General features: G+C 42.9%; 1 protein-coding gene across 2 annotated transcripts in view; it reads right to left on the bottom strand.

Moving 5' to 3' along the window:
• RASA3 (RAS p21 protein activator 3) overlaps positions 1-15265 on the bottom strand; it is a 264785-nt gene that overhangs the window by 34242 nt on the left and 215278 nt on the right. For both annotated transcript variants that reach the window (XM_073350720.1, XM_073350711.1), the window contains exons 6-7: positions 7467-7547; positions 5904-5976 (exon numbers count right to left, since the gene is read on the bottom strand). In XM_073350720.1, coding sequence (XP_073206821.1) covers positions 5904-5976; positions 7467-7547 — 154 coding nt within the window. The remainder of the gene's footprint in view (positions 1-5903; positions 5977-7466; positions 7548-15265) is intronic.

Consider the following 15265-nt stretch of genomic DNA (forward strand, 5'->3'; position numbering starts at 1 on the left):
GAAGCACAGGAGGAAACAAAGTTTTTAAATGGGATATCTAAAAATCTGTTTTTGTTAACACAACAGAAGAAATAAGGCTTTGAGGTTTACATTTTTGACCAATGTAGGACAGAAACTCACCCCACCCAGAAGCAAAAGGTACCCCACCCAGGAGTAACCACAGCACAAACTGATCAAAGGAAAGAAAAGTATATTGAATGTGCAACCAGGAGCTGGCTCAGCAACTCATCTTCATGGTAGCTTTAAAATGTTCCTGTCGAGTAATACTTGCCAGCCACAAAAAGTAGCTTTTATTATAAGCTTAACTTCTTATTTTTCTTTTGTATGTCAGTAGGTACATACAGGGTAAGTAAAGATGTAACTGAACAAAGAGAGAACCAGAAAATACTCTTCAGCACATGAAGTCAAACAAATACTGTAGTATTTCTTTTTGCCATTTTAAAGGTAATTCATGAAAGCTAAAGGTACCTAGAAGCACTGGAGACCACAGCCCTCATTACATAATTGACTCAAATGCACCTGGGAGCCTGTAATTTAATACCCCACATCATTTCAGCAGCTCAGCATGAATTTCTCCACGCACCCCACACTGCAAACCTCCTCAACAGTGACTTTAAGGGCTTGTCTGCACTTGAAATGCTACAACGGCACAGCTGCGCTGCTGAAGCACTTCAGTGTAGACACTACCTACGCCGCCTACAGGAGGGATTCTCCCATCGACCTAGGCAATCCACCTTCCTGGGAGGCGGTAGCTAGGTCAACCTAGCGCGGTCTACACAGGGATGTATAGGTCATCTTAACTATGCTGCCAGGGGTGTGGATATTTCACACCCTCCTCAGCAATGCATTTAAGCTGACTTAATTTTCTAGAGTGGACCAGCCCTAAGAAGTGATCGTGTCCCCAGGCCCATGACCAAAAATGACATTTTTACAAAATGTTTTCTGCTACCACTGTTTATAGGTAGCACATGTGTTGGGATAGTCTGCCATCGTGGGCAGTATTGTCTAGTGGTCAGCCCAATCCACCACCAGGTATGGACTTTTAAGGCTTCGGAAGGGTCCCATAGATAGATGTAGAGATCTAAGGGTCCTGGGAACGAATGGTGCTTGGGGAAGGAATCTTTAAGGGCCTGAAACCTTGCGGAGAAGGTGGGACAAGGCTCCCCCCTCACCCAACCCCCTAGGACTGAGTTGGGAGAAGGAGAGCAGAATAAAGGCTGCCTCCTCCTACCTAGCAGACAGGCACTGGGAGGAGAAGGCTGCCCTGGTGAGCCCCTTAGAGGGGAAAGCTAACTGGGAAGGGAGTTCAGCTCAAGGGAACCAATGAAAGCCTTGCAGCTGACTTAAGTCTAGGGCCCTACCAAATTCACAGTTACAACACTGTGAAATTCAGATTTAAATATCTGAAATCATTAAATTTATTATTTTTAAAATCCTACGACCGTGAAATTGACCAACATGGACTGTGAATTTGGTAGGGCCCTACTTAAGTCACAACCCCTGCTCCAGGAAAAGGGATGGGGAAGGAACTCCTGCCTGAGGGTGGGAAAGATGGACTAGTCCAGGCAAGAGAGGAGTTTACTCATAACGGCCCAGCTGCTGTGACTAACTGGGAGCAGCGTTGAGGGGATACCACTGGGGCTGCAAAAGAAGAAGCAATGAGGAACTACAGATTCCCAGATGGGACAGCAGAATCCAGAGACCAGGGAAAAGATGCTGACAAGCTGGGAAAAAGGTAGAAGCAGCTCAGGGAAAATTGCGGACAGACTGAAGGACCAGGTCTTGGCCTCCTAAACAGGGTTCCTGGGATGGAACGTAGAGAAGAGTGTGGGCCTGGGTTTCCCTACCACTCCCCAGACCAAGAGGGCAGGCACAGCATCAGAAGGAGAAGAGTACAAGCATTGTGGGCGGAGACAGACGTTGAAGACCAGGCTCAAAAGCCATTAGACTTTGGGATTTCCTATAATGGGACATGTCTATTAACCCCAGAAGGGGCATGAACTGAGCAGGGATGTAGCCAGAGGGCTAGGCCATGTAAATGACAGACTGATGTGGCACCAGAATGACTAAAGGGGTCGCTAAACTGAAAAAAGCCCTGCAACACCTGGACCTGGGGAGGTGCTCTGGAGGTGACAGGCATGGCAAGAGGGCACAGCTATGCTAAAATGATTTTCAATAACTGTGACACTTGGCTGATCATGAGACTTTTTCCACCAAAAATTATAGGTTAGTTCTATTCTAAGCCTATGGCACAGCGTCGCTAGTGCACACTTACTGAAATCATTGGCTGAAGCTGTGTGAACAGGTCTAAGGGTTCAGCTGTATGACTGCTTACTGTTCAGTTTCATTCAAACACACACAGAGCTGTATACTTAAAGGGCAGTTGTGTGGGATGCATTAATTCAGAGGATGGAATTAGGAATCTGGGATTCCCAGTCCAGAGGGAGGACGGGGCTAAACTGGCTTTTAACTACCATTATTCCCTCCTTATTCTCAGCTGCTCTGATATCAGAGGCTATCTAAATAATGGCAGCCAGCTTCCCAGAAATCTCCACAGCACACAGTCCACCCTCTCTGCTTCCCAATATGACCCTCCCTGCCTCTGGTACACCACTTTATGCCAGGGTTTGCGAAGGGGATCTTAGAAGACAGCCTGAAGTTGTCTCAGTTTCTGCACCGGGGAATTCTTGCCTAGTCATATCCGGGCCTTTTAGAGCTCCTTTATGCTGCTCTGGCCCCTTTACTCAGCATGTAGCCTCTACAAACCAACTAAAGGGCTATTTACAATGAGTTTCCACTCATACAAATCATTACACAAGAGTACTGAATCTTTTCACATTGATGACTGACTGCACAACATTTAAGCTGGGACTGTGCAATGGATATCTTAAAAAATTATTGTGGGGAGAAAAGTATTCATTCCTTGACATTTACATATTTTCCTCCTTCTTGAGCCAGTGGGGATCAATGCATTGTTGAGTGACAGCAGCAATTCCAGGGAAGCCAGCCTGGTGTGCCAAACTATGGGACAGACTGTCTGCTGCTTTAAATTTCTGCCTTGCCACTGAATTCAATGTACTATGCCAATTTACACCAGCTGTGGATCTGACCCTACGATGTCACCACTTGAGTGCAATTTCCAAGTCATGGAATTGGCTCCCTATACTGGAAAGTAGAAGCAGGTGTAAAACAGCTTTCCCGTTAAGAACGGGCAGCACTATGGACAAGACATCATAAACAGTGTAGTATGGACTCAGCTATTCTGCTTGGATCCTAGCTGTCCACTTGAGCATTTGGAGGAACTTGAGATTCCATCACTAAAAGCACCTGTATTAGCCAACGCTGAACACTTGCCTCTGTCTGCAGTTAGGGGTTCTCACAACAAAATTTTCGGTGGCCTTAGAGTGCGGCCACCAACTTTTGCTGGTGGCCATTCTGACAATTTTTTCTAAAATACTTAATTAACTTTAGGAAAAACAAACAAATATGCACATATACATGTCCAAATCATTGTAATTTATTTATGTAGAGGGTTTTTTCCCCAGACTCAATAATAAAAATAAGGTACAGTTGTTTCTTTTCTTTACTGGACCTAAACAGAATGGAAACAAAAATAAGGTGCTTTGCAAATTCTTGTCTTTTGTTGTGGTTGTTTCTTTTGCTTTTCGGTTGCTATTCTTTTTTAAGACTTGCTAGCTAGTAAGTCTGCTGCTGCAAAACATAATATTTGTATGTTTGTTAATATCACTTTTCACAGCAAACTTACTCAGCTCTGGCAAGCCGGGGACAAATTAAACCCTAGATGGGGAGGTGGGTAGGGAGATAGTGGGGGCCAGAGATGATGTGGGGATGGATGGGAAGCTATGGAGGCAGCGGGAGCCAGGGGCTAGGTGGGGTGGTTGTGGTCCAAGGGCTGGCACCAATGGCCAGGGTCCAGGGCCAGAGTCCGAAACCCCACAACCTGTGCCTGCCACTCGCCACCCCAGGACTGAAGCTCACAGCCCAAGCCTCAGCACCCACAGGAAGGTGGGACACTCACTGGCTGCCTGCTCCTCTGGTGTTTGTGGCTCTGAAGGGGGGCAGGGTGCAACCCATGCTGGTGGCCCTGGGGGAGGGGCCACTGCTTGACCCCCGACCCCAGTCACTGCCCAGGAGGCTGTGGCCACAAGAAAAGCCCCGGTATCTGCATGTGGCCATGGTGGCCACATTTGAGAAACACTGCAAATAAGCCCCTTTTAATAAAGCAACAGCTAGGTTCACAGATACTAACATATAGTGGTTTAGCTCCCTTTAAGCTTTCACTAGATTTTTAAAATGCCCCCCCCCCACCCCCCACGTTCCGGGATTAGAAGTTCCTATCTATTGACACTAATGCTCACATTGACCCCTTAGAAGCGAGCCTTAGGGCAAGCCTCTAAGGCCAGGCCTACACACAGAATTCGCACGGGTTTAACACACCTGTGTGGATACATACTGATTTACAACTGGCGCATACTCGTTCACTTGCATCACTAAATGTGAGCAGATTCTAATTAAACTGGTGCAGCTCCGCTGGTAGATAAGGCCTCCCTAGTTTTGCTGCTAGGTGCACAGACACCACAGTGAGGAGGGCACTCGAGAGAGACAACTGAGAATTCATAGCTACTTTGGCTCTCAGCAGCTGCGGACGGTATTAGTCCCTCTCAATTAGCTGGTGTGTGCTAATAATGCTTGAGGTTAAAGGGATTTACTCAGGCCTTGTCGAGACTAGGAAAGGTTTGCTGGTATAGCTGTCCCCTCCTACACAGACACACTTGATACTTGCTTTTGCCAGGATAACTGCGTCTGCACTAAGGCTTTTAATAGCATAAAAACGTCAAAAATCACATCCGTAACTCCTATTACTATACCGGCAAAGGTTTCTAGTAGACCAGGCCTCTGAACAAAATAAGCTATATCAGCAAAAGGACTTTTTTTTGCCAATATAACTCCTAACTGACATAGCTAAACTGGCAAAAATTTTAAGTGTAGACCAGGACCAAGTTATCCATGATAAACTCTCCCATAAAATAAAGATACAAGTCTTTTAAGTGTACAAGACATAGAATGAAAAACATCTGAAGAACTGTTCCGGGGTAGGGATGAGAATCTATATAATCTATATATATACCTATTACTCCTGCTAAGTAAAAGAAAAAAACCAGCAGGGTTACATTTTGCCTTATCTAGAGACTCATTTAAAAATGTTACATAGAATCATAGAATATCAGGGTTGGAAGGGACCTCAGGAGGTCATCTAGCCCAACCCCCTGCTCAAAGCAGGACCAATCCCCAATTTTTGCCCCAGATCCCTAAATGGCCCCCTCAAGGATTGAACTCACAACCCTGGCTTTAGCAGGCCAATGCTCAAACCACTGAGCTATCCCTCCCCCCCATGTTACATAGGATCTAAGGATTTTATGCAGTTGAACTGACGGGAAAGATTTGGTGTTACAGAACACTAGCATGCATCTGAAACATTCAGTCTTGAATGGATTTCCTCCATTGCTTTTAAATTTCTTTATCTTCCCTGCGAGACAACCCTCCCACCACTGACCAGGGAAGACAGGGTGGAGCAGCTTTAAAACCACAGTCTGGAAAACACTCACTTAGCAGAACTAATTCAAAAATTGTCTGTGCTGGGAGGGACAGAAAACCCTGTTGAGGAGGAGAGACTACCTAGAGAACTTGACTCCAGTCACCTGGAAAACTGACACACTGCTGTCTCAGCAGACATCTAGTCTGATTCTGGATACTGCTGGCTCTGCCCTGTGCTTTGAAACAGTTTTCAAAGAAGACAGCTGGCACAACATGGAGCAGGATGCTGTGCCAACTATCTACAGTGTAGTATTTCAGCTTATCGCTCATTCCTTTGAAATACCAACCTCAAAATAAAACACTTCATCAAACTGTGGATTGTTCGTCTTCTTTTTAACTTTAGTCTTTTTGGCTTCAGATCTGCATGGACATAAAGAAAAAAGTGAACATTAGCAGAAGTGTCTGATCCTAATGAGCAATTACAGAATGTAGAAGTAGCCTATCTGCTTTGATTTGTTTTATAAACTCCACACAGCATGCAACAAGGCACACCTCTTTATCGCATGCACACAAATTTAATAAATCAATTAAGTATTCACAGTTGTTATCCACACACTGAAATGTGAGCTCTTGGGCCCCAATCCTGTAAGTTGCTCCATCCAACGATAATTATTGGGCAATTACTAGACAACGGAAAGGACTAAGCTGCATGCTTCTGAAGACAGGAAGTTAAAGAAAACTGATGGGTGATAGACAGAGTTGTTTGCCTTCAGTTCCCTAGCAAGTGGAATCATAACAATTCAGTTATACAGTTCAACGTGATTTTTTTTCGGAGGGGCGGGGAAAGAGGCATATTTAAGACAGTCAAGACTGATGAGCCAGCCAAAAACTCATTCCAACTGTAATTTCAGTAATACTCACCTGCTGTCATTTAAAAAAAGATTTCACTTATCAAATACAGTAGTTAAAAACAACTACTGAATAATATAACCCAAATACAGTACCACCTGTGATGGGCACAATAAGATACTGGGTCAGAGAGTAAGATGGACCAATCAACCTTCAAAGACTGCTCCGCATCTGAGGCAATGAATTGTCAAAAATGTCTCTCATTCATAGCACTTCCCCACCCCCTTCAAGTTCCATTGTAAAATACTATGAAGTATCTGTGTCATGAGTTTCTGAGGTCACAGAACAGCTCAACTTTGCTTCTTCCAGAATAAGAACTCATGAGATGACTCCCCTGATAAGCAGGAGCACAAATTGCCACTGACATGTCCAATAATATAAAAAATCGAATGGTGGGAATGTGCAAATTTAACCTAAAATTTAACATGACTATGTTTACAGTTAGGCTGAACAAGACTGTTGCAGAATAAATAATTCAACAGATGATATTATGCAAGACCCATTCTGCAGTTTTATCCGTTCTGGCAGATTGTTACAACCACACAGATTAAATTACAGGATCGAGCTGTGTACAGCACTTTCCACAGGTACTAAGGAGCTGAACTACATAACTGAGAAGACCTCAAATGTTCAAAGTCATATTGGAGCACAAGTAAAAAGCTGTTATATATTAATTTTCCCTCTCTTCCCCTCCCCACTACTGCAAAATGGACAAGCAAACAATATGGTTGAACATTGACCTCCAACTGCCAAGTGAGAAGCTACACAAGTTAAGCTTGACCACAAATTATATACTTTGTAATGTTCAAAGCTTTAAAAGAAGCAAAACTGCAATAAGCCTCAAGCTACTTGTAGTTAATTATATTATATTATATAAATAAAGCAGCAATGGCCAAATAAATCCTCTATCGGTTTTAGAATGTGGATTTCTAAAAAATAAAAACCCAGACCATCTGTTATGAGCCTTACAAAATGGAAGCTCTTCAGTCTTCAATACTTGCCTGTATGGTCCTGCTAAGGTAACTGTGGCATAGGGATCACATTGCCCATTCACTATTGGGAGGCCTTTGCATTCCAGAACTCTGAAAGGAGAACAAAAAAGAACCAGACAAAATAAGAGGAGCTTGAAGGAACAACAAAAGTTAGTGTCTTCTCATTTTCAGAATGCTCCTTATTAAGGGATACAAATGGTGCTAGCATGATCCTGTATACTTTTTTTGTCTTCGACGAAAAAATTGTTTCCCAGTTTAAAGTAATACCATCATTAAGGTCAGAAACCAACACTAAACTATGGAGGGAGTCTTAATTTGAAGGTCTCTTACAACACCCAAAATATCAGTAACAATCAGCGGTTCATGAAAGAAGCCACTATAGGTATGGAGGACACAGCGACATTCATATTAGAGTTCATATCAATCAATGTTTACTTGTAGATGTAAAAAAAACTGTTGAAGATGAGAAAAGACTGCAGAAAGATCCTGGTATCAGACAAATAGTTTCACAGTGTTACATGCACAAAGGCCTATGTGCTGTAACAAAATTTAAAATGCCGGAATACATAGCCAATCATGACAGACACATCTTTTCCCAAACCAGTAAAACATCCGAACAATGAAACTCAGAAAGAATGAACAAACATGTTTTTCAGTTCTGCTTTCAAGAAGTTAGTGATGTGATACCAGAGGGACAGAATGCAACTAGAATGGTTGAGTCACCCTGCTCTGACTTCCTCCAAGCAGGGAATCTTTAAAGTTGAAATATCTACAGCTCTAGCTTCCATGTTCCCACCCCACCTAAAGAGTGAACTAATATAAGTTAGTGTAGTTTCAGGTTTCACAATATAAAAAGCTCTCAAGGAATGTAGCACTTATTGGTATACAAGGCAGAACAGCCTCTAGGATTCTCCCTTCTGAAACAAGTTCCTTTTTGAATAGGTGAGTTTGTTGATTAGGGGGAAGGAGGGGTGCTAGGAATGAATCTTCTAGAAAGTGAAGTGATGAGAGATGGGTGTGCTGAGGCAGCTCATGTCTGAAATGCATACAGAAGAGAGAGGCAAAAAGCAGGAGTTTGATCCATTTAAAAGTACTCCCTTCCCTTTGTAAACTGTGTCAAATTACACCATACCATGTGTCAATGCATAATCCTGGGTTTATTACAGTTTTGGAATTCAAATTTATCTAGGTGTTTTTTGTTTACAGTGTGACTGTTTATATTTATGTATAACTTTTGTTTGCAATATGAGTGTTATAGATTATGTTCTCTAGTCATCTGTGCAACGGAGAATCTTGTGTATAAGCGCACGTGACTCTCCATCGCACAGATGATTACAGCAGCATAATCTACAGTAGTTGGTGAAGTGGAGAGGGAAGATGGTAGGTAAAATAGATGTCATTTCCAGTTGAGGGAAGATGCAATTTTTATAAATGAAAATGTGTTTTCACACTGCAACTTGGCAAACATTGTATCAGTTCTAATGAAACTGTGTAGTACGCCGATGCTGCTTTAGTCGATGAAAATCTCTAAGGACTGGTCTACACGGGAAAGTTATATGGTATAAGATAAGATATCAGTGTAAACTTGTATGGTTATACTGATAAAATCCCCATGCTGACACACACTTATTCCGGAATAACAGTGTAAGAACATAAGAACGGTCATACTGGGTCAGGCCAAAAGGTCTTGAAGAAATTTCCTAAAGAAATACTTCCTTTTGTTTGTTTTTAACCTGCTACCTATTAATTTCAATTGGTGACCCCTAGTTCTTGTGTTTTGAGAAGGAGTAAATAACACTTCCTTATTCACTTTCTCCACACCAGTCATGATTTTATAGACCTCTATCATATCCCTCCTTAGTCGTCTCTTTTCCAAACTGAAAAGTCCCAGTCTTATTAATCTCTCCTCATATGGAAGCTGTTCCATACCCTTAATAATTTTTGTTGCCCTTTTCTGAACCTTTCCTATTCCAGTATATTTTTTTTGAGATGGGGTAACCACATCTGCATGCAATATTCAAGATGTGGGCATACCATGGAATTATACAGAGGCCAAATGATATTTTGTGTCTTATCGATCTCTTTCTTAATGATTCCCAACATTCTGTTTGCTTTTTGGACTTCCTCTGCACATTGAGTGGATGTTTTCAGAGAACTATCTACAATGACTCCAAGATCTCTTTCTTGAGTGGTAACAACTAATTCAGACCCCATCATTTTATATGTATAGTTTGGATTATGTTTTCTAATGTGCATTACTTTGCATTTATCAACATTGAATTTCATCTGCCATTTTGTTGCCCAGTCACCCAATTTTGAAAGATCCCTTTGTAACTCTTTGCAGTGTGTTTTGGACTTAACTATTTTGAGTAGTTTTGTATCATCTGCAAATTTTGCCACCTTACTATTTACCCTTTTTTTGAGATAATTTATGAATATGTTGCATTTAAACTAAACACAAAAAAGGGCCATTTACTGCAAAATAAAAATGTCCACACATGGAGTTATACCAGTATAACAGAAAACTTTCCCATGTAGACAAACCCTAAATACAGGCCCGGCTTCTAATTTTCCCCGGGGATGCTCAGCCCTCTGCTCAGCTCCAGGCCCTGCCCCCACTTTAACCCTCCCCGTAAGCCCCCACCCCCACCCTGCCTCTTTCTGCCTACACCTGCCCTGCCTCTTTCCACCCCCTCCCCTCTCCTTCACAGTGCCTCCAGCACGCCACGAACAGCTGTTCCGCAGCTTTCAGGAGGTGCTGGGAGGGTGTGGGGAGGAGTTGATCGGCAGGGCTGCCGGAGGGCAGAAGTGGGGGGTGGGAGGAGGTTGGCTGCTGGTGGGTGCTAAGCACCCACTAATTTTGGAGCACCCACGGAGTTGCGCCTATGACTGGGCAGGACTGTCTTTTTTATTTACATTTTAAGTAACCTAACATACTTTATTCTTACTATTTTTCCAACACCTCAATGTACAGTTTACTATTGTACAAAAATAATGCTAAGTTTGTGACAATTAATCAAAGAAAATTCAAAGTTACAGCTAATGTTCTTTAACTTTATCCACAGGTGTAGGAATTTGGAACATATGGTATGTAATGTCACATGCTGTTTTACTGCAGAATTCCTGCAAAAGTGTAATATAAAGATATATAGAGAGAGTTGGCCTTAATTTAAACAACCCAGCAAAATTGAGGAATTTTTTCAAATCTTAATGTTATTAAATAACAATTCCCATGGAATGACAAATTTCATATTTTGAACCAAAGCCAGACACAGTACAGTTTTTAAAAAACCAAGTCAAACCTTAAAATATTTACTCCTAGGCAAAATCTTTATATGGTTCTGAACACTCTGGCGAAATCAAAGTTCAAGATCAACAGAAACAGACACCTTGTCTAGAAGGAGACATATTGGATATTCACCTGCTGGTTTTACTTCTGCTCTGTGCTATGACCCTTTTATGTATGCACCTTCTGTATAGACAAGAGACTTAAGAAGTCCTCTCCAGGTCTGGCTTAGCAGCCTGCTGACACTGCAGAGTGCTGCCATATAGGAGCTGAATTTGAGCAACAAATTCTGCCCTGAGCAAGTTGGAACTGGAAGACTCTTCTTACCCCCACAAATCAGAGAGCATGCAGAGTGGTTCCCTCAGTCCAGAGGAAGTAGAAATAGGGGCACATGTTTGGTTTTAGCGTGCTTAAAATAATTCCAATCACCTACAGCAAGTTCTACTTTTTAAATTCACATAGCACAGATATTACTAAAAGTGTGACCAAACCACATTCCTAACTGAACTGAATAATTATTAAGGGGAGAAAAGCCTACACCCACTCAAAACTATGTACCAATGTCAAACACATGCCCGCTCTGCTTTCCCTTAAGGATGGTCAAGAAAATGAAATGCCATCTCAAGAGGTTTATCTCACGGAGCAGATTTTCCACTGTTCATGAATGGATCATTTCCAGTCCAGCTCCCCTGCAATACAGGATGAAATATCAGAAGTCTAAGATGAAAGCACACCTGTGGGCGTATAGAATATTCTGCCCCTTTTAGTAAGAGTACTTCTAAAAACCATGAAGGCAGAGCACTGAGAGGTACTTGAACAGTCAAGATGAGTTTGAGTTCAAGTGTAAATGTTCTGTTTCTTTTGTGTGTGCAGAGGGAATGAGAAAAGAAAAAACAATGTTGAAAGAAACAATATGTAGAAAAACAGGAAACAGATGCTGACATAAGCTGCTCCAATGCCTCTCAGGTAATTTAAAAGCAGTTAACATCTAAGGACAGAGAAAGTATGCAACAGACTTGAGTTTCTGATTTGAGGGAAGGGAAAGGAAGCTTGAAGCGAGGCTAATTGTTGCTCCCACATTTTGTTGAGCACCAGTGAGAGATGCAATAAAATTCAGCAATGAACAAGAGCGTTTAATTCACAGCTTTAGTGCACGCTCACCAGCTGTGAAAAAAATGTTGTAACTGCAGAACTGTTTTGAATTAATGGCCTCTTTCTTTTGTCACAGGCAAGCTGTCAGGTAAACGAACAATCCCACCTCTTGTAATCCACAAGCAGCAAAGGTGTTAGAATGAATAGCTGCAACTTCGTTCTAACAATCACATTAAGATCAAATTCTGCTGGATAAAACATACCTTTCTAAAAACTACACAGAACACCCCTTCGCTTCTTCTGTAAGGGAATGGTGGTGGCTAGGCACCAACTTAAAAAAAAAAATCAGTTAAAAATGACTTGCGTTATTTGCAAAATTAACGTTAACATTACTTAGGAGTGCTAGATTAATGAATGGAAATGACGAGTTAAGCAAGGTTTGTACCTAACCCAAGTTGTGTGACTAGAGAGCCCCAAACACAAAATGTCTGGCTGCCGCTGCTAGAACCTTTCCAGTCCAGCTGATAGTTACTGATCATTGTTAGAGTCTATAGCTCAGCTGACAATGACTAAGCTACCCCCTTGCAACTACAGAAGTTGGGCTGGAGTGGATTTACTGGTGGGCCATGTGAGAAAACTCCCAATGCAGCTGCCTCACTATTTTTTGCTTGTGGTTTACAAAATTAGCAGGTTTCGAAGAACAAGAACAAAATGACTTCAGCTTTCAGTGTGGTTCATAACCTAAATCTTTGCAAGGGCAAATTCCCTAAAGAAAAACGTACACACACTTTAGAAATATTCCCTGTTCTTTACCCTGATTGACACTAAAATACATGGGGACGGGAAGGTAAAGGAAGGATAAACATTTCTGAACAGAAGACAAAATAGTTCACATTTGACAACATTAATATTTCTCCTGTGTGTGGGCTTCCAACCATGGGCTGTAATCATTGTACCAATTGACTACATAATAGCAATAGTGAATGGTGCTGCCTATATAGAGTTTCCCTATGCAGTGAATCATTCAGCAGAGCTACAGAAGGCAGGGTTATCCAAGCATGTAGACTCCCCATCCCTTCCTTAAAGGAGAATCAATTATTTGAAAATGACATGAGCGCAAGAGGGGAGGACTCCTGCCTCATACTGAGAAAACGGGATGATCAGTGAGTTATCTCAAGTGCCTATACACAAATGCAAGAAGCCTGGGAAACAAGCAGGGAGAACTGGAAGTCCTGGCACAGTCAAGGAATTATGATGTGACTGGAATAACAGAGACTTGGTGGGGTAACTCATATGACTGGAGTACTGTCATGGATGGATATAAACTGTTCAGGAAGGACAGGCAGGGCAGAAAATGTGGGGGAGTTGCATTGTATGTAAGAGAGCAGTATGACTGCTCAGAGCTCCGGTATGAAAAGCAGAAAAACCTGAGAGTCTCTGTATTAAGTTTAGAAGTGTGAGCAACAGGCGTGATATCGTGGTGGGAGTCTGCTATAGACCACCAGACCAGGGGGATGAGGTGGACTAGGCTTTCTTCAGGCAACTAACAGAAATTACTAGATTGCAGGCCCTGGTTCTCATGGGGGACTTCAATCACCTCAATATCTGCTGGGAGAGCAATACAGCAGTGCACGGACAATCCAGGAAGTTTTTGGAAAGCGTAGGGGACAATTTCCAGGTGCAAGTGCTGGAGGAACCAACTAGGGGCAGAGCTCTTCTTGACCTGCTACTCACAAACAGGGAAGAATTAGTAGGGGAAGCAAAAGTGGATGGGAACCTGGAAGGCAGTGACCATGAGATGGTCGAGTTCAGGATCCTGATACAAGGAAGAAAGGAGAGCAGCAGAATACGTTTGCAGGAACCATCCCAATGTGTAGAAAGAATAGTAAATATGGCAGGTGACCAGCTTGGCTTAACAGTGAAATCCATGCTGATCTTAAACACAAAAAAGAAGCTTACAAGAAGTGGAAGATTGGACAAACGACCAGGGAGGAGTATAAAAATATTGCTCAGGCATGCAGGAGTGAAATCAGGAAGGCCAAATCAGACTTGGAGTTGCAGCTAGCAAGGGATGTTAAGCGTAACAAGAAGGGTTTCTTCAGATATGTTAGCAACAAGGTGGTGGTCAAAGAAAGTGTGGGCCCCTTACTGAATGGTGGAAGCAACCTAGTGACAGAGGATGTGGAAAAAGCTAATGTACTCAATGCTTTTTTTGCCTCTGTCTTCACGAACAAGGTCAGCTCTCAGACTACTGCACTGGGCAGCACAGCATGGGGAGGAGGTGACCAGCCCTCTGTGGAGAAAGAAGTGGTTCAGGACTATTTAGAAAAGCTGGACAAGCACAAGTTCATGGGGCCAGATGCACTGCATCCAAGGGTGCTAAAGGAGTTGGCTGATGTGATTGCAGAGCCATTGTCCATTATCTTTGAAAACTCATGGTGATCGGGGGAGGTCCTAGATGAATGGAAAAAGGCTAATGTAGTGCCCATCTTTAAAAAAAGGAAGGAGGAGGATCTGGGGAACTACAGGCCAGTAAGCCTCACCTCAGTCCCTGGAAAAATCATGGAGCAGGACTCAAGAAATCAATTTTGAAACACTTAGAGGAGAGGAAAGTGATCAGGAACAGTCAGCATGGATTCACCAAGGGCAAGTCGTGCCTGACTAATCTAATTGCTTTCTGTGAGGAGATATCTGGCTCTGTGGATGAGGGGAAAGCAGTGGACGTGTTATTCCTTGACTTTAGCAAAGCTTTTGATACCGTCTCCCACAGTATTCTTGCCAGCAAGTTAAAGAAGTATGGGCTGGATGAATAGATATAAGGTGGATAGAAAGCTGGCTAGATCATCAGGCTCAGCGGGTAGTGATCAATGGCTCCATGTCTAGTTGGAAGCCAGTATCAAGCGGAGTGCCCAAAGGGTCGGTCCTGAGTCTGGTTTTGTTCAATATCTTCATTAATGATCTGGAGGATGGCGTGGATTGCACCCTCAGCAAGTTTGCAGATGACACTAAACTGGGAGGAGTGGTAGATACGCTGGAGGATAGGGATAGGATACAGAGGGACCTAGACAAATGAGAGGATTGGGCCAAAAGATATCTGATCTGGTTCAACAAGGACAAGTGCAGAGTCCTGCACTTAGGACGGAAGAATCCCATGCACCACTACAGACTAGGGACCGAGTGGCTAGGCAGCAGTTCTGCAGAAAAGGACCTAGGGGTTACAGTGGACGAGAAGCTGGATATGAGTCAACAGTGTGCCCTTGTTGCCAAGAAGGCTAACGGCATTTTGGGCTGTATACGTAGGAGCATTGCCAGCAGATCGAGGGACGTGATCATTCCCCTCTATTCGGCATTGATGAGGCCTCATCTGGAGTACTGTGTCCAGTTTTGGGCCCCACACTACAAGAAGGATGTGGAAAAATTGGAAAGAGTC

The sequence above is a fragment of the Lepidochelys kempii genome, chromosome 1, assembly GCF_965140265.1.
Source record: "Lepidochelys kempii isolate rLepKem1 chromosome 1, rLepKem1.hap2, whole genome shotgun sequence".
Classification (NCBI taxonomy): Eukaryota; Metazoa; Chordata; order Testudines; family Cheloniidae; genus Lepidochelys; species Lepidochelys kempii.